We start from the raw sequence: 23,669 nt of genomic DNA on the forward strand, positions 1-23,669 counted from the left end.
TTGAAGTTGAATTCACTTGCCATCAGTCCACTTTTAACTTCTACTTAACTTCTGAGAGGGGATAAACTGGCAAAGGGATCACAACTTTACAGAACAGATTTAAAAGAGGAACTGTGGTTAATGTTAAAGAAATGTATGGTTCTGGCCCGAAGCTGACAATACCTTCTTAGAGAGTAGCTGTATTCAAAATAATAATCTCCACAACAAGGAAAAGAATATTTTATTAAATAAGTCAATCACACAGTAAGGTCCAATAAAAATAACAGCAGGAGAAGCTGAAAAGAAGGCAGCTCACTGTGAATGGAACATCAAGCTGGGAAGCTGTGCTTCCTGAGGGGTGCTCCCTGAAGAACTGTGCATACCACCACTTCACCTGAGCACAGCTTTCCTCTCTCTTAAAAAGAAAAGGGAAACACGTACCAAAACTCTCTCCCTCCATTCCAATGGGGCCAGGCTGAGGAGTCTCTCCATTCTTTAAGCAGTTATGAATGTAGGCTGCCTTCCACCTGGCGTACTTCCTGTGCTGGGCGTTCTGGGGGAGGGAAAAGGCCAGCCATTTTAACCACTCACTTCTGTAAATTAATGCATTCAAAACAGAAATACAAACATCTTTTCCACTTTCTCTGCTGTCATTTGATACCCTTTTAAAGATAAACGTGTAAAATTAATAGGTGAATTACAAAAAATAATTAAAATAACAGCTCTAACAAGATCTCAGCATGAAAGGAAAATGTGGAGAACTTCAATTAGCACAGCATATCAGGAAAAGGAAATAAATGATACCAAGAAAAACTAGTATGAAAGACATAGCACTGTGTAGTAATTACTAACATGAAATAATGAAGAAAGTTTCCTATCTCCATAAACTTTGATGATTATTTACTTTAGATTTAAATACTTGAAACTTTAAATGCTACCACTGAGTATCAGAAATATGGACTTTCTTCTAATTATATTATTTAAAAATTTAAAATTTAATGTAAAAGCATGAACACAAAAAGGCTGATGTAACTGCAGATTAATGTGATTTGTTTGCAATATTCTCTGACATTAAGATTTTCCATTTTGTTTTTTAAAATATACTTCACTGTTCCTAAGTACAACTTTAAGCATGTCAAAACATGAAAGGAAGGTTGGCCACTTTGTATCTCCTGGGCAGTTATAATAGTGTTTAATCCAGGAAGAGCTGTCAATTGATGCAAGAAATATTAAACTGATTATGCAAATCAACTGTTTTGCCAACAGTTGCATGGGAAACAACCAGTTCTGACAGTTATGAGGTAACATAAATCAAGGATCAAGGCTGAATATAAACATTAGAAATGTGAAAGGATGAGTGGAATAATTTGCCCAAATGAACAATGCAGGCTGGGAAACCACAGTTCACACCAACCCCAAAAATTTAAAAATTAAATTTTATTTTAAAAAATTAAAAATTGATTTGAAAATTAAATCCAAAGTTTCTAAGAAATCAATAAACTGAAATTCAATACTGTACTTCACAAAGCCTACTGCACTGTCATCTAGAACAGGGTAGAGAGACACAATACAAAAGGTATCTCCAGCAAGCTCCCTTGCTCATATTTAATACAATGTATCACCCAGCGTGCTCACACAATCCAAGAGAAAGATCTGGTCTTCATTTTTGAAAACAACATGTTCTCCAGCAAAAAGGCCTATTCTGATGACATATTTATTAAAATGCATTCAGGCTACCTCAAAAAGGTAAACTGGAATTGGAAAACATGGCTTTCTGTTAAACTTTGTTTTAATAATAATTTCTGGTCAGTCAGTGTTACAGATTAAATTCCTTCATTTTTAACAAACACTCTAGAAGCCTCAAAATGCAGAAAACACATACCCAGAGTATGCTACTTTTAGGAAAGATTAGTATGCAATATGTAAGAGCCTGTACATCTCCCCCCTATTCTAATATGGTGATTATTTATTGACAAAGTGTGAAGATGCAGCTGTACCGGGTGTCCATCCCAGGCGCTGGCAACTCAGCACGGCAGGCGGGGTGTCTGTGAGGACAGGCCAGGGCTGCCCCATGCTGGATAAAAAGCCCCAGTGAAGCCACCTTGGGGCACAGCGGAGGCCCTGGTGGTGCCCTTGGGAGAGCATACTGAAGGACAGCCCAAGCACCCCCAACCCTGGCACCAAGATGATGGATGGAGAGAGGAGAATGGAACAAAGTGTTTGATGTCTGTCCTGCATCCCGACTGCAAAGCTTATTGTTCCAGAACTGAGAAGTGAAATGCTGTTGGTTTGGTCTGTTTTTAACATGCACTGCTGTCCCCTTCCAGAAGCCTGCCCCATTGAATGAATGCTACTCCTGAGGTAAATGAAAAGAATGCTGCTATTGCAGAGCTTCCTACCACTCTTATCTAAGCTGTGTCTTGTAAAACCAAGCCTTCCAGAAAATCCTTCTGCCTAGTTCTAACATGGAGATACAGAACAACCACTCTTCATCTGTGACACAATCCATTCATATTACCCAATAATCAATCACTTTCCATTTAAAAACATACATATTATGCTCAACACCCATTTTCTGATTCTAGGTGTTGAATATCTGCTTTCTGTGCCTTATGCTATTGCTTTAAAAGCCTTTTAATAGTTGACAGTCCACATATGAAGGCAATTTCAGCTATCCATTGAAAAGACAGGCCGGCGGTCTGAATATACATGTCATTCTCTATAAGCAGGTGTCAGGCTGAATTTTACTTAGGCTGAAAAAAACTTCTGCAATAGTCTAAGACAGTCAAGCCATACTTCTCCCATCATCCCATTACATGAGAATGGATAAATAAACTGTTGAAATGTAATGATACTATACAGAGGAGCATATATTTTCTATATTTCTTGTACACTCTCTTTTACCATCGGTATTTACCAATTAAACAAAATGAGAGAATTCTGCTTCTTTCCAATTACAAAGCATTTCTGTCCTTTCAGCATCAACAACAAAAAACCCCAAGACACAACAGAAAATGTACCACTGCTAGCATTCTGCACTGACATTTGTAACAATTTCTTCCATCTTCAAAGCAGGATTGCTTCAGGTACTCTGAGGAGTCAACTGATCAGTGCACTGTCCTGTGCACTGGATTCCTACAGACTAAGATGCTTTTTTTCAGTCCAATTCAATGTGCAAATATGCATTCACTCTCTGGCTCTAGGAAATGTTATTACTGGATCTAGTAAAGGATGTCAGGGTGCAGAGCAGACAGTTTTAAGAGAACACATCAAAAAAACAAACTTATTTGTGCCTTTCAATAAGATGAAAATTTTGGATTGGTCTCAGGCTATGGAAGATGGAAAATCTTGCAAAACCCTTCACCAAACACTTCTCTTGGGTAAGACCTATCTTTAGTATCTATACTTACATCCTACAGTATTCCAGAGGTGCAACACTATTAAGACAATGCTTTACCTTCTTTCCAATATTTACAAACGCAAGTAGCCACAACAACTGCATTTTAAACTGAGCAAGTACAACTGCACTTTAGGCACACTTACCAGATTGGGGATTTACATGCAGGATGCAAAGCCTGTGAATTTCAAGCAGGACATGGAAAAAAGTGAAGGTGGACAAAGCTAGGAGCCTTGCACCATTTTTCTCCCATAAGCATTCCCACTTGCTCAATGTAAAAATCAGACTTTGAGTTTCTAATTGATACTTGTCATGAAGCATCTTCTAACAGATGTCTAGTATTTCTATGTAAATCTACAATTTATTTGAAATACTTTGCATGATTCTTTATGGCTTTCTAACAAGTATTTGGCTGCACTGTTCTTTGAAATTCATATTCACGACATATAAAAGCAAAGTCTGTGCTTGGAAAAGCAATCAGATAATACACTCATACGCCTGACACTTACCTCTTCAGAGAGCTCCCCAAATACTGTTAGAACATCTATCAGGAGACTTGCAGTATAAAAGGACTTTATCATGTTTCTGCAAAAAAGAAAGCATTTTGCTAACTTGGCAATGTCACTCTCTCAGAATCACATTTTACACGTTGTAATCTTAGATCACACTGGCTTATTTCAAGCCAAACATTGTTTTTTTTTCTCTTTTAATCTGATGTTACAGAAGCTGCTTCACAGCATTTAAATCTACCAATACTGATTAGTCTCCTAACTACTATGCAGAAAATATTCAGCATTTTTTTAAAACTGGTTACATGTTCTGAACTTAGTTTCTAGCTTGGAATTTGTAGGACACCAGAAATCCTGTATTAGCTTAGAAAAATACATGAACATGCCATAGTAATTGCTGTAAACCAAAACACATAATGGATCATCACAACTATTCTACTATCACTGGTCAATAGAAACTATAACATGCTTGATAAAATAAAGCACAATATTAGCCTGTGGTTTTGGAAGGCATGCCAGTAGGTAAGCAACTCCTAAAGGAGCTTAAGGAGGAGGATACCAGTTAATGTGTGATGCTAGAGACCTATAAGTAGTAACAAAGTGAGTTTTCCAGTAGAGAAAAGAATGTACTAAATCTCAATTCTTGCTTCCACTCAAATTAAAGAGTTTGGATATTGACATTCCCTGACCAGTATCTTCAGATAAGACAAAAAAAGATTTTCACCTACTTATGAAATTGCCCAGCTCTGTCTTCATTGTCTGCATACAAAAACATTTTCAAGGCATAATTCTCCACATGAGCAGAGCCAACAATTTCCTGAGTAATTGCTTCATTATCACCAAATTGCTTTTTCATCTGAAAAATGTTGGAAAAATACATTAATTACTTTATTAGAATATAGCAATTCTGCAAACACAAAAAGAACCTGCCGATTTACACAAAGTCAAGTATAATTTAAAAAGAAACAACTTACACTTTGTTTTACAAATCTGCAGCTTCTAACATAACAAATGCTAAAAGCAGCGTGTGAAAGAGAACGCACACGCTTGGGGAGAGAGAAATATTATGAATAAGTAGCTCTGAATCTTCGGTCACAAAATGCTTAGAAAAACCATCAACACCCCAACTTCTTCTCCACCAAGGTTAAAAATAAACACAGCTACAATGCTGTGAAGGAACAGCAACAGATATTTTTCCCCTCAGCATCTTAAAAACCCAGCACTGAAGCTTGTGTCAAGATTAAACACAGTTCAACTGGTAAAGTAATGCATGCTTTATAAAGGTGCTGTAGATCAGTCATCATGTATCTCTCCTCTTGTGAGGTTATTTCACTGCAGTTCATTACATCTTTCAAAGTGTCTGAGCCCTACCTTGACCTGCCTGGTGACCTATGGATTTACTGGAATTTTCAGTGTAAGCACCGTATTTCAATTGAAAGAACTCTTTTCAAAGATGTTAGAGTACCAGAATCCTCAGGTTTCCTTATAAAAATCAGTAAAGCAAACAACCCTCTAACAGTTACAACAGGTGGATTTACAGCTTCTGAATAGGCTTACTGTTTGCACATAAGGAAATCTCAGGTTATCCTTAGAGAACAAAAACAGGAACACTGCATGATACTAACCTGCAGCCTTTATTTTGCCAAAAGATTTAAAAACAATCTCTGAATGGAAGTTATTTTTCACTGTGCGTGCGAAGAAAATTTTAATCATGCAGGCAGTATTTCCATATTTTTTAGATTGCTGCCAACTTTCTAAGACATAGAATACTGCCAGAAATGTTACTTCATTTCAGTAGTTAAATATAAGCTTTCCAAACAGAATTTTAAATTTAAAGGCTTTAATCTAACTACTCTATGTAGTTTTCAAAAAGTATTTGCTTTACAAAGTGTAATTTTCTTGTGAAAGTACCAGAATTCGTGTGTTCAAATGAAACATTCAAGACACTGAAGCTAACTCAGAAGAAAACTGTTTGTATATACATATATTTCCCTAACCTATCTGTATACCTCGCCCTCAGAAAAGAACTAATTACTACACTTGATCTGATGCTCAATTACTTCAAACACACAACTGACACTTACATACACTTCTAAAAGTATTAAAATTAACCAAGCTGTTTACTGTTGAAATTATGCTTCACACAATTTACCATTCAATATAGCAGTACTGGTGTTTTAAACATAGATACAAAATTTTAACCTAAAACTCAATGCATTTAGGCTTAATCTTCAAAAAAATTAAACCGCACCCCTCTACGCCCCCTGGTGGTTATGGGCAGACTCAAAACAGCAGTTCCTAAATTACAGCAGGAGCTTTTCCATAAACTTTTCCATAAACCCCAATTTCCTAGCCCCAAAACTACTCTATTAGACTTGACCAGGAGTGCTCTCTCCATCCTTCACCCACCTGGATACATAGAAGAATATTCAATACCTTTGCATAAGTTGTCATCCAGATAATCTTACCAGTAACCAAAACTATAGATTTTTGATGCTTTTTTACTCTTTTCAATTTTGAAACAGAAGGGGTAACTGAATGCTGCAGATAAACTGCTGCAGTACCACAAGTAACCCAGGAAATGAACAGCAAAATCCTTTTGAGTGTTAATCTCACTTCTGCTATCTCTTTCTCCCTTTGAACACAAACCCCAGTCCTATTAAAGACGCCAAAATCTGATTAAATAACACACCAAGAAATCACTGTACACTGAATTTTCCATTGCCAAAAATCAGTGATAAAAAAGCAAAAAGTACAAGTTATGAAAAAAAAGACAAATGGCTCATGTTTTCATTTTTTCTGAAAAATCACAGAATGGTTTGGATTGGAAAGGACCTGAAGGGTCATCTAGTTCCAACTCCCCTGCTGTGAGCAGGGATGCCACTCACTAGAAGAGGTTGCTCAGGACCTATCCAACCTGGCCTTGAATACTTCTGTGGGCAAGCAATCCATCTTTCATAAGTGAAGGCTGTTATACTAGTTCCACACAATCTCTTCAGGCACTGCTAGACTTTGGATGGAATCACCAGTACTGAACAAAAAAAGAACTGCTGCTTCATTTTTCAACACTACTTTTTGCTTCCAAATGAACACTTAGACCTCAGAATGAACAAACTTCTTCCTTTGAGAACACTGAAAACTACAGGGTATGAACATAAACAACTCCTGGAACTTGAACTGACCATCTGTACCACAACTTTACCTTTCTTAAACTCTCTTCTACTTAAGGCTTTCAATTAGTATCAGGTCCACTTAGAAGAGCCTGGCATGGCTATCCCTTACCCACACAGAATAGACTTGTGTTTACAAGATTTAAAAAAAAAAAATCTCCAATCTCTAACATAGGATATAATCAGAAGTATCTTTATCTTTTAAATAGTATTTTTAAAAACTCCCTGGATACAGTATTTTAGGTTAGAGATTTCAAAAGCATCCCAGGACTAGGCTATAAAGTCCTACAGCAGTGAAAATAATTGTACAGACTTCAAGGAATCAAAGGTAAATGAATTTTAAAACGTCTTCTAGAACACCTGCATTACTTTCCTAATGAAGTAAGATTTGTCATGAGAATATATATAATAAATCATTTTAATTTATGCTGTCTACACAAAATCTTATGGCAAAATTTCAATTACATTTGTGCATGCATGCGCACATAGAGCTTTATCTCCTTCCAATCCTTCTGCAATTTATTACACACAACTGAAGTTCATGCAGTATGCTTGCATGCAGAACAGCTGCAGAGAAAAGACTGTATTTCCAGAAATTTAAATAAAAATTAATTAATATTATCATAATTTTTGAGGAAAGCAAGAAATTCTACTTACAGCTTCCAACTGATCCATAAGTTTGGATAAAAATTTACGGCATTCTGGCGTTTTACTGTCAATCTTCATCCCTGTCTGCATTGCATACAAACGACCTTGAAATGATACAAAACACACAAAGAAAGCTGCAAGTCATTATCTGAAGCAGAACTCTTAAGCAAACAAAGCAATGGCCCCCAACATACATGAAAGTCAAGCTCATCATTTAACCATATACTGACTCCAGTAGGAGTGAGCAGTGACAGCAAAATGTAAGGTTTGGCCTTGCAGAGATACTAGGAATAGTTTGGGGAGATTTACACTTTATTTTCCCCCAATGAATATTCCTACTCATTTTAAACTGATGTTTGTACCGCTGTTATGCAATATCAAGTGCTTTTATAAACTACCACAACCTCACTTGCAACTCACCCAAATAGGAACTTTGAAGTGATTTGAGAGAGTGTATGGATATAAATGGAATTTCATGTAGCAGGAGCCAGTTATCCTTAAAAGCCTTGAGCAAATGGTACTAAGCATCTACTAACTCCATGTATACGCATACAATACACAAACCTGATCTTTACATCAGGCAAGACAGACTTTATCAAACTTCTCCTCCAAGCAGAGTTGACAGTTTTTAGTAAGATCTTGAACATGAATCATTAATATCTTCTGATTAATAATTATCTTTTTACTACCAAAAAACTGTGAGTTTTAGATTTGCACATGGCAGAACTTTATAGGCTTCATAAAACTGTGAGCTAACACGAGTAAGCATTATTTGCTACAATTAACACACACGGAGAAGGGAAAATAGCCAGAAACATTCAGTAATCAAATGCAGAACATTTCCCACAAAAAAAAATATTTCTCTCTCACTTCTGACTCTTAAGGGAGTCCTACAAAACACTTTCAAATGCAGAGTTTAAGAATCAAAAGCTGTAACTCCACCAAATACTGTCATGAGGTAGTTATTACGGAATACCCCATGTCCCTCTTGCAAGCAATCCTAACTTGCCTCACAGCTTTAGCATCTTACTCCTCCCAAGCACCTCTTCATACAGTAGAGAGAATCTCTTCCCTTCAAATTACGTCAGTAAACATGAATATAACACAACTGCTATCACATAGCACTTATCCTGATGTTTGCTGCAGAAGACAAGCTTGTCTGCCTTTTCCATCTATTAGCAATTTATCTAATAAAATTCAATCTCTTTCTACAAAACTTAGATTCTGATGGTGAGTGCCATAATTTAACTAAGTTTTCTTAGATTTTTAAAGTAGTATTTCCTATTTTATATACAACTGAGTGTTCAAACCAGACTAAGCATATATTCCTTATTTGGGACTGCAAAGCTCATTTATTTTTCAATGATAAAGCTGTTGGGTTGCCTATTCATTTAAAGACACTCTCCCTGAATAATAAAATACTTGTGCTCCCCAGTGCCTTTCTGCTTTTACATTACAATGTATAGAAGGATCTACCATCTTTGTATTCAAATTTTCAGTAAAGAAAAACCAAGCGAAAATCTTGAACAAAACTAAAGAAATTACTGAAAACTTAAGAACTGCAATACTTGAACATAACAAATGGAAGAATTTCTATGTGGGTTTCATCAAGTGGCAACATTACTATTAAGCTAATTACTGATAAGGGTACTCTTAAGCCCACCTAATTTATTTTCAGGATGCTGATGTGCTAATGTTAAACATTACAAAACTAGCACATGTAAGGTTGAAATTAGATTTCAAAGACAGTAAAACATACAGAGAGAAAGAATTGCATCTAAGGCACTAAAATTAATATTAAAAGCAGTCATCAATTAAAATACCATCATCACATGACAAGGAGCTAATTTGCAGTCTTCAATTAAATTGATTTTTAAGTACCTACTCAATTGTAAGCTCCTCTGAACCCATTTCATGGTATAATTTAACAATATAAAACTTAAAATTAATGTAAGGTTGCTAAACCTATGAACCATCTAGATCAGTTATTTCTTTTTGATGAATGCCAAGATCAGACATTTTCAGAGGCAAATAATTTTAGACTGATACGCATTAGAGTGACAAATTCAAAATACATTTGTTCATTACAGGATATAGATTTACCTTACTTGCTGAAGCATTCATCTTCAGATCTCGTCCATAATTCATTTACATAAAAAGAACTCTGTTTCCATATAAATGGATCTTGAAAATGTCTTTAGCCTTGATCAGTTTAAAAATTAAAAGATCTTCCACATTGTAACTGTTACTCTTGTGTTACCTGTATGTAGGTTTTTCCACTCTTCTTCCAAATACATCCATTTAAATTGTGAAAGCCAGATAATTTTTCCTTCACTAATATCCCAAGAGTTGTTTTTACTTGACTGAGACATCTGTATGCTCTGTATAAAGTCCTGAAAAACCAGCCTTCTCCCCTCTTAGGATTTCAACAGCTGAGAAGGACTTTAAGATTCCTTCAGGCACTCCAATGAACAAATGCAGAACAGCTCTTGAACACACTAAAATAACATGTCAGAGAACAATAATTACAGAAAAAAGAAAAACGTTTTTCTTGTCCCTATATAAGTTTACACTGTGGGTGACACCAAGCAATCTTCCCCACCAACACCTTCCTCCTAACAAGATTCTAGGACCAAGGTACCCAAGGTTCCTAGGTTGTTAAAAATCAAAGTACTATTATCCAAAGCACAGACTGTCAAGAAAGAGTGAAGGTGCTCCTGCAGCAGCAGCTCTAAGATGACAGGAACAGAGACATCCTAGAGACAGACTATTGATGTCACCTGAGATAAGATTAAATGTGTTCACCTGTCACAGCAATTACACTTCTGTGCCACACAACTGACCACAGTAGAAAGTTACCACATGCAGCCATCAAGTCCCAATTTGTACCATTGCCTATAGAAATTAAGATTTCCTGAAAGATCTCATGAACTAGCAAAAGGTCAAAGCACACTTAAGTTACCCTAACAAGAGAGTATACTGTGATCTTTAAAAGCTTTTGAAGTCTGGAATTTTTGCATACTCACTTTTTCACATAGATTTATATGTTTGAAAGAAGGACTAACCTGTCCACAGACAGGCCTCTGATGAGGCCATCATTGAGATAAAGGCAAAAGCTATTCCTTTTTTGTCAAGCAAGTAGTGAGCAGGATGTCTGTGAAAACAACTATTGACAGAGCATCACTACCTAGTAGCATGCAGAGCCAGAAGGAATTCTTGGCTTGATGCTATTAATAAAACACTGACAAAACCTGATTGCAATGAAAGATGACACAACCTTCACATCACGAAATGCAAAACAGATACAACCAGTGAAAATCTCCACAAATATCAGTTTCAGTTGATGAACTGAAGAAACAGAAGTAAAGTACACTCTACCAGTTTGAATCTCATCAGTGACACACAGAATGTTGATAAGCATGTTTAGGGACACTTACTGCTTTACTCAGTGCTGCTCTAGTCAAAAATAAAACTTTGGGATTGAAAACCTCTACCATTAAACTTACCAAACAAACAGACGGTGAAATAGTTGAAAAACTGAATGAACTAGAAATTTCTAGGAAAAAAAAACCAAAATAGGAAGAGGAGGAAATAAATTTGTATTTATCTTGAAAGACAATACTGAAATAAATATAATAACCTTTCAATGTTTAAAATTTTAGTTTTGAAATTATCTGTATGAAAAGCAATATGGGAGTCAATCTGAAAGCAGTAAGCAATCCTTCGCCTTACTGCTGACAACAGGAAAAAGCATCTACTAGTTATACTTTTTCCATTTTTGAGTATTACTATATCATATTCATAAGGAAAAGATATTAATTTATTTCCAAATGCAAGTTTTTCCACATCTGTGTCTTCTGTTGTCCTCTCTGCTCCAATTTTGAAATGTCCCATGTATTTTACAGGAAGGCTATCTGTAAGACTGTGCTGGCTTAGACACTACTACCTTTGCCAGTTAAGGTGCTCTCTTGCATATCTTTTGTGTGTGCTTGATCACACAAGTATTACTTATTGTAAAAACACATGTTTTTACAACTGAAAAATATGTTTTCACCTAGTGAAGTAAATCTATTAATGTCGTTTTCCTGCCTAACTTGCAGTAAACAGACAAATGCATCTCATTACTAAATTTTCAGCAGCAAGAGCAAAACATACCTTTCCTTTGTTAATATAATCAGACAAATTTTAAACTAGCAATTAATGGTCAAAGAACTCTCCTCCATATTTACACTGACAAGTAATCTCAGTAGCAAGTAACTCATGAGTGAGAGGTCAAAAGTTTACCACCTCCAGGATCTCCACTAAGAAAAGTCAACAGTGACATGAGTTCAGCTGCCCCTTTCCCCACATCCAAAAGAAAACAAATTATTTACATTCCATTAAATACAGCTGTTCTGATTTCTGTAACATTGCAAAAGCAATGGACAGTATTATTACTATGTTTGCTAAGTCACAAAACTTTTGCTTCAATGGAAGTGGTTCAATTTCTATTATGTGGAAAGTAATCTCCTGAACAGTATAATGCCACAAAAGAAATCCTCACCGTGTTATGTAGTACAAATGCATTGTTTTACCTTATAGAATACGACACTTGAAAGGCCATTTTACATCAAAATCATTTTGGTTTTCTCTTCAGAACTTCTCTAAAATTGAACAAAATGTTTAAAGTTCATGTCCCTAATGACCAGTGACACACTCTTAAAACTAAAGAACTTGACTTAGAGGAGGCATTTGTTTAGGAACTTCTAATAAAAGAAAATCCTCTGTGAACAGCAAAGCTTCTAAAAATGTTGATATAAATGAAAACTAAAACCATACAATGTAGCTGCAAAAATTTTAAAGTTTCAAAGCCTAAATGTATATGAAGAATGTAGACAATCTTGGAATTAAGTGACCTGCATGTTTTATTTCTCTTCACTATTTATGATTAAGATCTGGAATATCTGGGATCAAACAGATGAATGAACTTATTCCTCCTCTTTGTTTTATGCACTCGGTTTTATAACAGATACAACTGTTTTCTGCCACTCTCTATTCAAACTAAGTAGCAAAAAAGACTTTTTGTGGCCAACAAAGTAGTACTGTATGTGCAGAAATTAAAGTACTAAGGAGGTAAAGGAGGCTAGAGAGAACTAATGTTTAAATATTAAATAACATCAGAAGTAGAGCTAAAGTCACTTGTAATTTCACACACAAAGACACAACTGTTTTGCCAATTATTAACTAAGAGAGTTTGCTCAGAGTTTGCAGACAGGACATTTATCTTCAAATTCATAAAGACTTGGCAAGTAATCATTCTCACAAAAATGTTTTGCCAAGACAACTACAAAATATACATCTTGATTTGCTGCCCTTAATCTTTGTTCAGTAAATACTAAGTGTGGGTGTGCTGGCAGGAATTATACAGTGAGCTTTACAGAAACTTCTCTGCCTTTATTTATGTCACGTAATACCATGTTATTTTTCCTTTACTAATACACAGCACAATTTCAGAGCAAGTATTTTGTCTCTAGTATGTGCCAGACATTCATTCCTCATACACAGTAAATTACTCCAGATTTATGTTTGGATAACAACTGAAACTCCCCTCACTCCCATTTTAAACTAAATTTGTGCCAAGTAAAAAATACTGGAGAACAAAAGTTCCAGCCAGCCAGCAAGCACAATAGGTTTATTCTCTATCTTCTAAATTCTGTCCTACTACCCATCTTTCTTCTTCCTGGCCTAACAGGATCAAAAGATTATACTTCTTTTTTCCTGTGTGTATTTAATTCTCTAGCACAGAAAATAAATTATTAGCAACTGAAGTAGTTTTGACATTTGATAGTAAGAAACGGACATAAAATAGTAACAAATAACACTGCAATAAATTTTAGTGATATTTTGATTCTGATTAAGGGATGAAAGCTTTACCAGGCCGTAATTTATTTCTCATTCATATTCTACATCCCTTAGTCAAACCACTGACAAAAAAATGTTTGTTAAATGCTTGGTACAGGAATCCAACAGCTGGAATACAAATGTGGGAAGCCAAGGGCACAAAGACATTAAATCGGATTCTACTCAAATCCAAAACTACTGGAAACATTTTCATATAAAAATGCTCTTGTTCTCATAAACATTAGTGTGTCATATTTCAATCATGCAATTTCTGCATGCAGGTAATAAATATATTTCTACATGGCTAAGTCCAAGCTGTCTGCATTCAAGGACTTTTAGAAATAGATTTAACATAGTGACAAACAAACTTGGAAGGTCTTGCACTGTCTCTTCATTACATGATGCCAAAGGAAACTTGGAAAAGACATTAGGCGAGCAGCATCAACTGAAAATCTAAAACATTCCAGAGAAACCAAGTTACTTTCAGATACTTATTTTCAAGTAAAATTAACTTAGGAAAACCTGTAAGAAAAAAAAAAATATATAATGCAAAAGTGGAGGAAATGAAGACTAAAAAAAATATAATTAAGAAACTCAAAAGAAGATAGTATCATGACCCTCTTGCCTCCCAGATTCTTTTACAATATTCTAAATCTTACTGAAGAAAATGAGTGGGTAACAGTATAGTATGTTACATGCCAGACAAATTTTATTAAGTCAAAATGATCTCAAATGCCTCTTAAAACTCCTGAAATTAAGGACTCAAGTAAGTCTCCTTATAATTAATTTTAATAATAATAGAATATTATAGACAAGCTAAATAGGCAAAACAAAATTTCCAATGACAAACGTGACTGGTAACTATTAAGGTTAGATGACAAAACAAATAACATAGCAATACCTACTATGAATCTCAGGAAATAATTGTATTCCACATTACCACACTTCTGTCTGGTTTAAGGACTTATTTTGGTCTTGTAAAATTTGAGTAAGAGTTATATGTACAATTCATAAGCTTCTTAGCTTTCCTACAATATTTAAACTACGCATATTTTTAAAAGCTGGTCTCTACAGTTAAATAAAGAAAATAAAGCAATTCCAAATAAAACAGAAAAGCTACATTAAACATAGGCTTTATAGCAATGGAGACCTCTAGAATGCAAAAAGAGTAGGAGGCAGCTACTCTGGATTAGTTGTGGTCAAGTCACGAGGATAAAACAGCTTTTAGTGATTAGAGCACAAATCTGAAACACCATTTTGTTGAGTTTAAACTGGAAGAAGCCAATGTCATGTGTTTAAACTACTCCGTGAGGTGAACCAAAGCACCCTAGATGACCAGGAGATAAGCTTCCAAAGCGCACTCCTCACCTTATTGGCCACCAGCACCCACAGCTGAATCAGGAGAAGTGCTGCCAGCAGGCTGAGACGAGTGATCTTTCCATTCTACTCAGCACTGGTGTGCCACACCTGCAGCCCTGGGCTCCCAGTAGGAGACATGGGAAGGCTGCAAGGCTGATGAAAGGCTAGGGATGTGTCACACCAGGAGAGGCAGAGCTCACATTGTGTAACTCTTGAAAAGCAAAGAGGGTCTTATCACTGTGTCTAAATACCTGACGAGAGAGGAGGGGATCAGTGGGGAGTGAAGACAAAGCCAGACACTTCTCAGTGGTATGAGAGGCAATGGGCTCAAAATGAAATACAAGAAATCCCATTTAAACATAAGAAAAATCTTCTACTGTCTGGGTTATCATACACTGGAACAGGTTGCTCCCAACAGTAGAGTCACCATCCCTGGGGATGCTCAAAAACTGCCCACAGAGAGTCCTGACCAACCTGCCCCAGTGCTTATGCTCTGAGCAGGGCATTGCACAAAGCGATGTACAAAGGCCTCCAACCCCAACAGTTTTGTGATTCTGCAAATCAGAATGTTGATGTTGATGCATCCCTCCTTCAAAGGCAGCAGCATACCTCAGGCAGGAAAAGACAGTTGTTAATTCTACTTCCAGAGAAGTAAAAAAAGGTATATATATGTAAAAAAAATTGAATTATATGACGGAAAAATGCAGCTTAGTATATTTACACTATACAAGTGAAGTTTAGGAGTTTAACACAAATACATGTAGCTCAGAAAAGGTTTCAATCTCTGAAGCACACTTGTTCTATACGTTCTCATTCTCTGTTAGAACAGATTGTTTAAACATATTACCTACGTAATCAAAGCAAAGCCCAGAATACTACACAACAGTTAATATCATCCTAATTTTTGCCACTACCCACAGTCAGCTTTAAGGATTGTGGAGTTTATACAATTATCTTTGTTATTGCCACCACTTTTTTAGTTTTTCTGTCTCCGCAGACAAAGCAGTTTTAAAAGCACAGTCTTCCCCAGTTACAGATCTTTGAAATAATCAGAGCAAACAAACAGACTGAAAACAGAAAAAAAATAGAAAGCAAAGGGAAAAGTTTAAATTGAGAAAAATTTTTAGCTTCTACTCCTAGCAGAATCAAGACTCACAGTACACTACGAAACTGGTATTTACTTAAATATCTGACTTACACATACTAGCTTACCCTGAGTAACGAACAGATTAAATCTACTTTTCTGTATGCCAGCTCTAATAAAAGACTTTAAAACATTTGTTGCATTAGTAGCCCACAAAACAGTTCTTTGCCACCAGCAATATGAGAATATGGAAAATGTACTTTTACAAATGGACTAAATCTGAATATTTAAACTGGAAAGCTCAGGGATTTGATCATATTAGATACAGAATTCTACAAGCACATTTTTTTATGCATTTGAATTCCACAATGTCCCAGTAGAAATGAGGTTACTAAGCATATGCTGAATCTCTCCAAATACAGCAAATACCACTTACTTTTAATTTTATTAAGACTTCCTAATTACATGCATCTTCTAAATTAATCATTCAGAATGCACCAAGATACAATAAAAAGTTGAATAATTTAAAAGCTCAATTAAAATATTTGACCATTATTAGTAATTCCTATTAAGAAGGACTAATTGGATAGGTAAAGGATAAGAATTGGTAAAAAAATAATGGTATTTCAGTTGCAAAATTGCCCAGTAACTATATTTCCCAAATTCTTAGTCTGGCCATGAACTTCACAGTCCTTTTTTTGTAATAGTAATACTAAAAATCTCTTATAATTTGTATGCAGAGAGAAGCTTGTTTAACAGGTGTCTGACTACACTTGAAAGTGACAAGTCAGTCACATTTAACAGATGGACATTTCTGTTAAAAGCTGAATGACTTTTGGTTCAAGAGGTTGGCAACTAGTTGTGGAATAAAAGTTGTCTCTTGCTTTTCTCTCTTGCTTGATCTCACAAAATCACAATTATTAATACAAGAGTCTGGAAGCATTTCTCTGATGCTTTTCCATCTCAAGAATTAAAAACTGAAGATTTTTCATGCCTCTTTTATATAGATCATATCTACTGATCTTACATTATTTTCTTCTGATGTTTAGTAGACTGTAAAGCAAAAATCACCACACTTTGCTTTTTGCAAGTTACTAGAAACATAATTTCTCACATGAATTCATTGATTATCCAAAAACTGTTCATGAAACATCAGTCCTTTTCTGGCAACTCACTGGCATTCTCTCAAGACTTTAGAATTAGAACATTAATGTTCAGTAAATACAGACTACCACATATTTCTGCAAAGAGATTAACAATGGAAGGCTGAAACAACAGCCATTAATGAAAATCTTGCTTTTAACTCCAAACTTTAAGTTTTTGAAAGATACAGTTACCTCTAAAACCTTGCAATTGCAAAAAAACCTGACAAAACAACTCATCAGTCCAACTGCTTATGCCACAGTTGGAGACAAGATTTTTTCAGTTATTACAGGCCAGAAATTTTTTTATCAGAGCCTGCCTCCTTGTGTCTGCAAAATAACATCTCAAAGTAGTCAAATAGTTACACTCAAGTAAGTTTTTAACATAAAAAGTTATTTTATTGACTACCAATTACATATGTGCCCTTTGCTAGGCAACCAGTGTAGCATACTTTTCAGGTATTCCACTATACCTGCTTAATAAACTGACCTTTACTGAACCTGAAATAGCTACATACTTAATGACAATGATTAACAAATAACACAAAAATGAAAAAAGTATCATATGTGGAGGAAACCATTTTAAAAAAAGGTGGTAGATTACCAGAGTGCTGGACACTTACGTTAACCATTAAGTGTCTAATCTCTTTAAAAGGAGAATTATTTTGTGAGATCATGTCCTACTAAAAATTTCTAAAGAACAAAACTGGTTTCTTTATTTCCCTACAGCCTGTGTTCAAGGTAGAAGAAATGTTACAACCATGTAAATTTATGGTGCACACTGGCAGGAAAAAAAATTAATTACTTCAATCAATTACATCCATCTACTAATAACAGATAGGGCTAAAAAGGTAATGGTATACACACCGCATATAAAGCTACAGATCATATTCTGCTTTGAATCTGAATATCTAAAAAAAGAAGATTAAGAATGAGGGTTTTGTAAGGATTACACAGGATTACCAGCAACAAACCAGTTTTTAAATTTTTGCAACGTGGAAGTACCACAACAAGAAGTGTTGTGTTAGAGTGTACAAGAACATCAATGTTCATTTTACTTTTCATGTGGAAAATTATGTGATAGTTGAGAAAGACAAATAATCCCTGCTGTAGCTATTTATATTGTGTAAAACAGATTAATGTTAATTAAATTACAGTTTCTATAAATCAACATATGTCAGCAATACCAAAAAAGCAGGAGTCCTGCCTTTGCCCCCAGCCAGTGTGTCTTGTTCTTTTTCTTTGTCTATGTGGGAACACAGCTGTTTAGGCAGCAGTGAATTGGCCTGGCTGAAAAATAGCTTATTATTGTCTTTCATAATACAATTACACCAACATTTGCTTCTAAAGCAGTCCAGGGTTGGGAATGAGAAGCTAAAGAAAGACTACAGCATTTTCTTTAGTTGGCATTCTGATTTATGCTAGCTTAATGCTCAAAATGCACTACAACACAAGAGAAAAAAAAAGTCAAATAAATTATGTAATTGTCACATAAATTTTCAGCTTTAAGAGTGCACCTACAGCACCTATGATGAGAGACAAAAACATTAACAAGAGCAGCAAGTAGTTTCTCGGAAACATTTCCTGCTAAGCTATAGAAAGCAATATTTTATGTTGCAGACACATCTTGCTAGAGTCCACTTGCATCCTATCCTCAAATTAATTTGCATTATTATTGTTAATAACACATTATACAGCATATAAAAATGCAATTTAACTAAAATTAACATAAATTAAAATCTAGCATACATATGCCCATACTTCAAACTACTGTGCCATGGCAACATCAATAATATTGTGACTGAAGCTTTTTTCTGGGTATAACCCACTTATGGCAACATTCCAAAGCTACAAACACATCACTGTTCAGACTGATGGTTACATCCACTAGCTAACCAATGATCCCGCTCACAGAGCGGCTGCGTAAGCAGCTCTGTGATGGAACACGGCCTTTCAACAACACAGGGAGCGCTCTGCTGTGCCTCACCAGCCCCCGCTCCTGGGGCACACAGGGTGCCAGGCACAGGCCACAGCAGCTCCTGGGACACACAGGGTGCCAGGCACAGGCCACAGCAGCTCCTGGGACATGCAGGGTGCCAGGCACAGGCCACAGCAGCTCCTGGGACACACAGGGTGCCAGGCATGGGACACAGCACTCCTGGGACACGCAGGGTGCCAGGCACAGGCCACAGCAGCTCCTGGGACACACAGGGTGCCAGGCATGGGACACAGCGGCTCCTGGGGGACACAGGGTGCCAGGCATGGGACACAGCAGCTCCTGGGACACACAGGGTGTGCCAGGCACAGGCCACAGCAGCTCCTGGGACACACAGGGTGTGCCAGGCACAGGCCACAGCAGCTCCTGGGACACACAGGGTGTGCCAGGCACAGGCCACAGCAGCTCCTGGGACACACAGGGTGCCAGGCACAGGCCACAGCAGCTCCTGGGACATGCAGGGTGCCACGCATGTGCCTGCAGATGAGGCTGGTGTAGCGAGAACACCACACACATCTAGCACACACAGAGTTTTCCTCACTCTATTCCTTGCACACAATACGTTACATAAAATGTAGAGAGCTCCTCTGAAACCCATTTCAAAGGCTCCACAATGAGATGCTAACTTTTTCCAGTGAAGTATCTAACGAGAAGTCTTACTTTAACCCCACATAAATCTGCATGCCTTTCAAAACATTATTTGAAAGGAATCCTGAAATCTTTCTGTATCCCCTGCTCTACACTTCTAAAAATCTATCTTTTTAGCAAGGCTTTTACCAGTCATAGTATGCTAGGAGTATATACAGTACATTTTTTTGACAGTAGCAATATTAATAATTAATACTTTGGGATTCCATGTAATTATGCCAAGCCCCTGATGTTAAAAATTAATGTTTCATAAATCTTACTTTTGCTTCAAAGCCAGAACTAAATGAAGAAAAAAAACCCACAACTATGGGGCACGAGTACTGCCTTTTCTGCAATCCAGACAAACTCATCTACCATGGGAGGAAGTGTCATCAGTGGAACACTGGTGAAAACACATTCTTCTCCTTCGTGTATTTAAAAAAACAAAGGATCTGAGCGAGACCTAACTTGAAAAAGAGGTCTCAGTGCTTTTTACTTTACGTAATACTGCAATGAAACAGATACCTCTAGAATACAGTCTTTGCTACATTCAGTAATGAACCAGATGTGTTGAAGTACTCATATGAAAAAAATAAAATTTTCAGACTACTTAGGACAGACAAGGCAAATGATTTACAGAAAATGCTAATTATCCAACACAGGCTTTTTTCCCCTCTACATTAAGATGTAAGTTTCAGAATGCAAAACACAAAGAAAAGTAGAGATTGTATACTAAAACATTTCTGGTTTAAAATAGACTTTTATTTTATCACCTACACTAATGCACGTCTTTTTCTTGTACAGCCAGACAGTGTGCTACATTTTTCTGGCAGAAAAATCCAAAGAAATAAAGAAAAACAAACAAAAAAGCTCCTCAGTGCAACTTGACGTAGCTGCTGCTTCCTGCCACACACAGTGTCACTTGTCCTGTGCCTTTCCAGCAAGAGTGAATACTAGTGAGAACATCCAGTGTTCTAGTATGTGGCCACTTCACCTTCCTGGTTGCACACTATTCCTGTGTAACACAGAAAAGGCAAAATTATTCTTCTGTCACTCAGACGATAGTTTTTTCAGAGCTATCTGAAACGTGAATTTCACTACCTCTTCTTCTAAATTAAGATCACCTTACAAAGAAAAACTACCAGTCCTACATCTATTTTTTATTTAATTTTTCTTGAAGACAGGCCAAGTAAACCCCTCGAATGACCTCCTATCTCAATAAACTCCTATAAACGTCCTAAACGACCTCCTATCTCAATAACACTGTGATGACCTATCTTCCTTCCCTTTAAGGGTGGCTTGTCAACAACATAAACATATATTTCTGGTGATCTGCTAGTGTTTACCAGTGTGGCTTAACTGTAACAGGAATTTAAGACTAACAGCATGCTTGTATTTCCTAATTCACTATACAAAGTCTTTTAGGAAGACTCACAGTTCATGCTGACAACCACTAGCTTAGAAGCCATATCAGCTTGAAAAATCTACATATTAACTTGCAAGTTTTACAGTAAGGTTTTGCTGTGCTCATTTCAGCGAAAGAAGCAGAAAAAGAGCAAACCTCCCTTTCAGAACTCCGAGAAGCGACAAAGCCTCACAGAAGAGAAAATGAAAACTTCTATCAGCACTAAAGATTCTCAAACTCAAAATACTTATTCAGAGTTACACAGGACCGAAGGGAAGTTTTTTCAGAAGAACAAAAACTCTGAAAACTTCTTGAACATCAGTTTTTGGTTTCTACCGTCCTTATTAGGACTGTCCCATCAGGACCGCTTTACACGGTGTCGCACAAGCCTGCGGCGGGGCTGCCGGGACGCGCTCCGGCCGCCGAGGGGCTGGAGCTCCGCAAGCACGGAGCGGGGCAGAGGCGGGCGCGGCTGCCGCGACCACCCCGCACCGCCCAGAGGTGGGGCTTCCCCCCGGCCCCGCGTCTCCGCGCATCCCGCGGGCCTCCCGCCCGCCCGGGCAGGGGAGGAGCGCTCCGCCCGGTGCAGCGGCGGCCGGGCCGGGCCGGGCCCGGCGGGACGGTGCCGCGGTCGCCTCCTCACTCACAGTAGTACGCCACCACGGGCTCGCGCTTGTCCAGCTCCTGCGCGGTCCGCAGATGGTGCTGGATGCTCTTGAGCTGCGGCGGCAGCGGGGGCAGCGCCGGGGCCGCCATGGCGCGGGGGGCGGCGGCGGCGGCGGCGCTCGGCTCTCGCTCCCGGGGCTGGCGCGCGCCGCTTCCGCTTCCGGCTCGGGCGCCGTGGGCGGGCGGGCGGCGGCGCGCGGGGAGCGCCCCCTGCGGGCCAGGAGGGGGTGGGCGGGGCTGTCCGTCCGTCTGTCCGTCCGTCCACCACTCCACTCATTCATCCACTACTCCACCCGTTCATTCGTCCGTCCTTCCGCCTGTGGGGCCCTACAGCGTCAAACGCCCCCTGCGTGGCCCGGAGACCTGGGGGCGGTCGGGGCTGCTCCCTGGCGCAGCCGGCCTGGCTCCGGCTGCCCAGGGCTGAGCAGTGACGCCCTCCCCGTCCCTTCTGCCTCCCTCCCTTTGGCAGGCCAGCTCAGAGAGCTGTGCCCACCTGGCCTGTGCAGGTGCACCTGCAAGTAAAATCCTTTCTCAGACTGAAACTTCTCCTCCTTGGGCTGTCCCAAGGCTTGCTAAGGTCCGTGAGGCCCTTGGGGGCTGAGGCGTGCCTGTTCTTCTGGGCCTCTCCCCTTCATCCCCAAAAACTGTTGTCTGCAAAAATCGGATTAGTTACTCGGTATGCAACAAGCCAATAAATACACATTCGAGAGAGATATTGATTATTCATTTCAGAGTTGGGCGAGCCTGGGTGTTTGGGGGTATTCCAGAAATCAAGCACCCCAACTATCAGCACTTTACTATTTATACATACTAGCAAACAAAGGCTGCTTTGTTTTTCAATAAGAGAACAATAGTTCTCTTATTAGTTTTCTGTATTCTGTTAGTTAATTATTCTCTTGTTTCTTCTGCTAATTGATGACCATGTTTAGTCTTTCTTGTTTGAGTCGCTGAGTTTCTTGGGTCACTTGTCCATGAGCTGGTGGTGAGGATTTCCCCCTGCCAGAATTGCCTTTTACCCAGTTGGAGCTGATTGCAGCACAGTAACTGAGTGGCCTTATTAGTTTCTTCCTTATTTTGTGGGTTCTGCCAAATGGCCCTGTGGCCTGTAAATTCTACATTCTTGTGTTCTTCTTTCCAAGCTTTGTTAACCTGCCCCAGGGTCTGAGATGGATGAAGGATGTCAAGCTCTAAACCTGGCAAACAATGTAAACCTGGTAAACAAGGCATTTCTACTACCAAGTGATTTGTTTTTCTAACACTTGGAGATCAGTTAGAGCTTGCTTGTTAGCTGCTGTCTGTTTTCACAGATTAAATCTCCCTTTTTGATTAAGCTTGAAAGTATTCAAAGATTAAACATCAAAGAAAATCCTTCCTTAAGAAAATTTAACATGTTCCCCATTTTGTAATACTACCATGGCCTGGCTAATAGGACTGGGCTGCTTCTTGGTGGCTATCAGAAAGTCTGTCAGCTCTGGAGCATGAATCTCAGGGGATCATCACTTCCCAGATAACTTTTTCTCAGAAGAACTGCCAGGGATTTCTAGTTTTGCAGAGAGGGGGTAAGAACAGGATGAGAAATGTGAACTGTTGAAGCAAAATGGTTTTAAATGAATCTCACAAGTTATTGCAATATAAATTTAGTGTCTATATACCTCATTCTGATGGCATAGTTAAAACTATTTTTACATTTCTTTTAGGTAGCCCTTTTGCCAACCCTCGATCTCAAAGTGTCTGTTTGCAAAGGAAGGGAATGTCAGTGCTCCAGGGCATGAAGAAGGGTGCTTGCTGGAGGGAGGCACAGGGTAGG

General features: G+C 38.0%; 1 protein-coding gene across 2 annotated transcripts in view; it reads right to left on the reverse strand.

The window, feature by feature from the left end:
• The window catches only part of VTA1 (vesicle trafficking 1), a 37,686-nt gene extending 15,684 nt beyond the window's left edge, over positions 1–22,002 (reverse strand). For both annotated transcript variants that reach the window (XM_064708292.1, XM_064708291.1), the window contains exons 1-5: positions 21,844–22,002; positions 7,713–7,807; positions 4,614–4,741; positions 3,886–3,961; positions 421–532 (exon numbers count right to left, since the gene is read on the reverse strand). In XM_064708292.1, coding sequence (XP_064564362.1) covers positions 421–532; positions 3,886–3,961; positions 4,614–4,741; positions 7,713–7,807; positions 21,844–21,952 — 520 coding nt within the window. In that variant the 5' untranslated portion in view covers positions 21,953–22,002. The remainder of the gene's footprint in view (positions 1–420; positions 533–3,885; positions 3,962–4,613; positions 4,742–7,712; positions 7,808–21,843) is intronic.
• Positions 22,003–23,669: the final 1,667 nt, after the last annotated feature.

This window comes from Zonotrichia leucophrys, chromosome 3 (genome assembly GCF_028769735.1).
Source record: "Zonotrichia leucophrys gambelii isolate GWCS_2022_RI chromosome 3, RI_Zleu_2.0, whole genome shotgun sequence".
Classification (NCBI taxonomy): Eukaryota; Metazoa; Chordata; class Aves; order Passeriformes; family Passerellidae; genus Zonotrichia; species Zonotrichia leucophrys.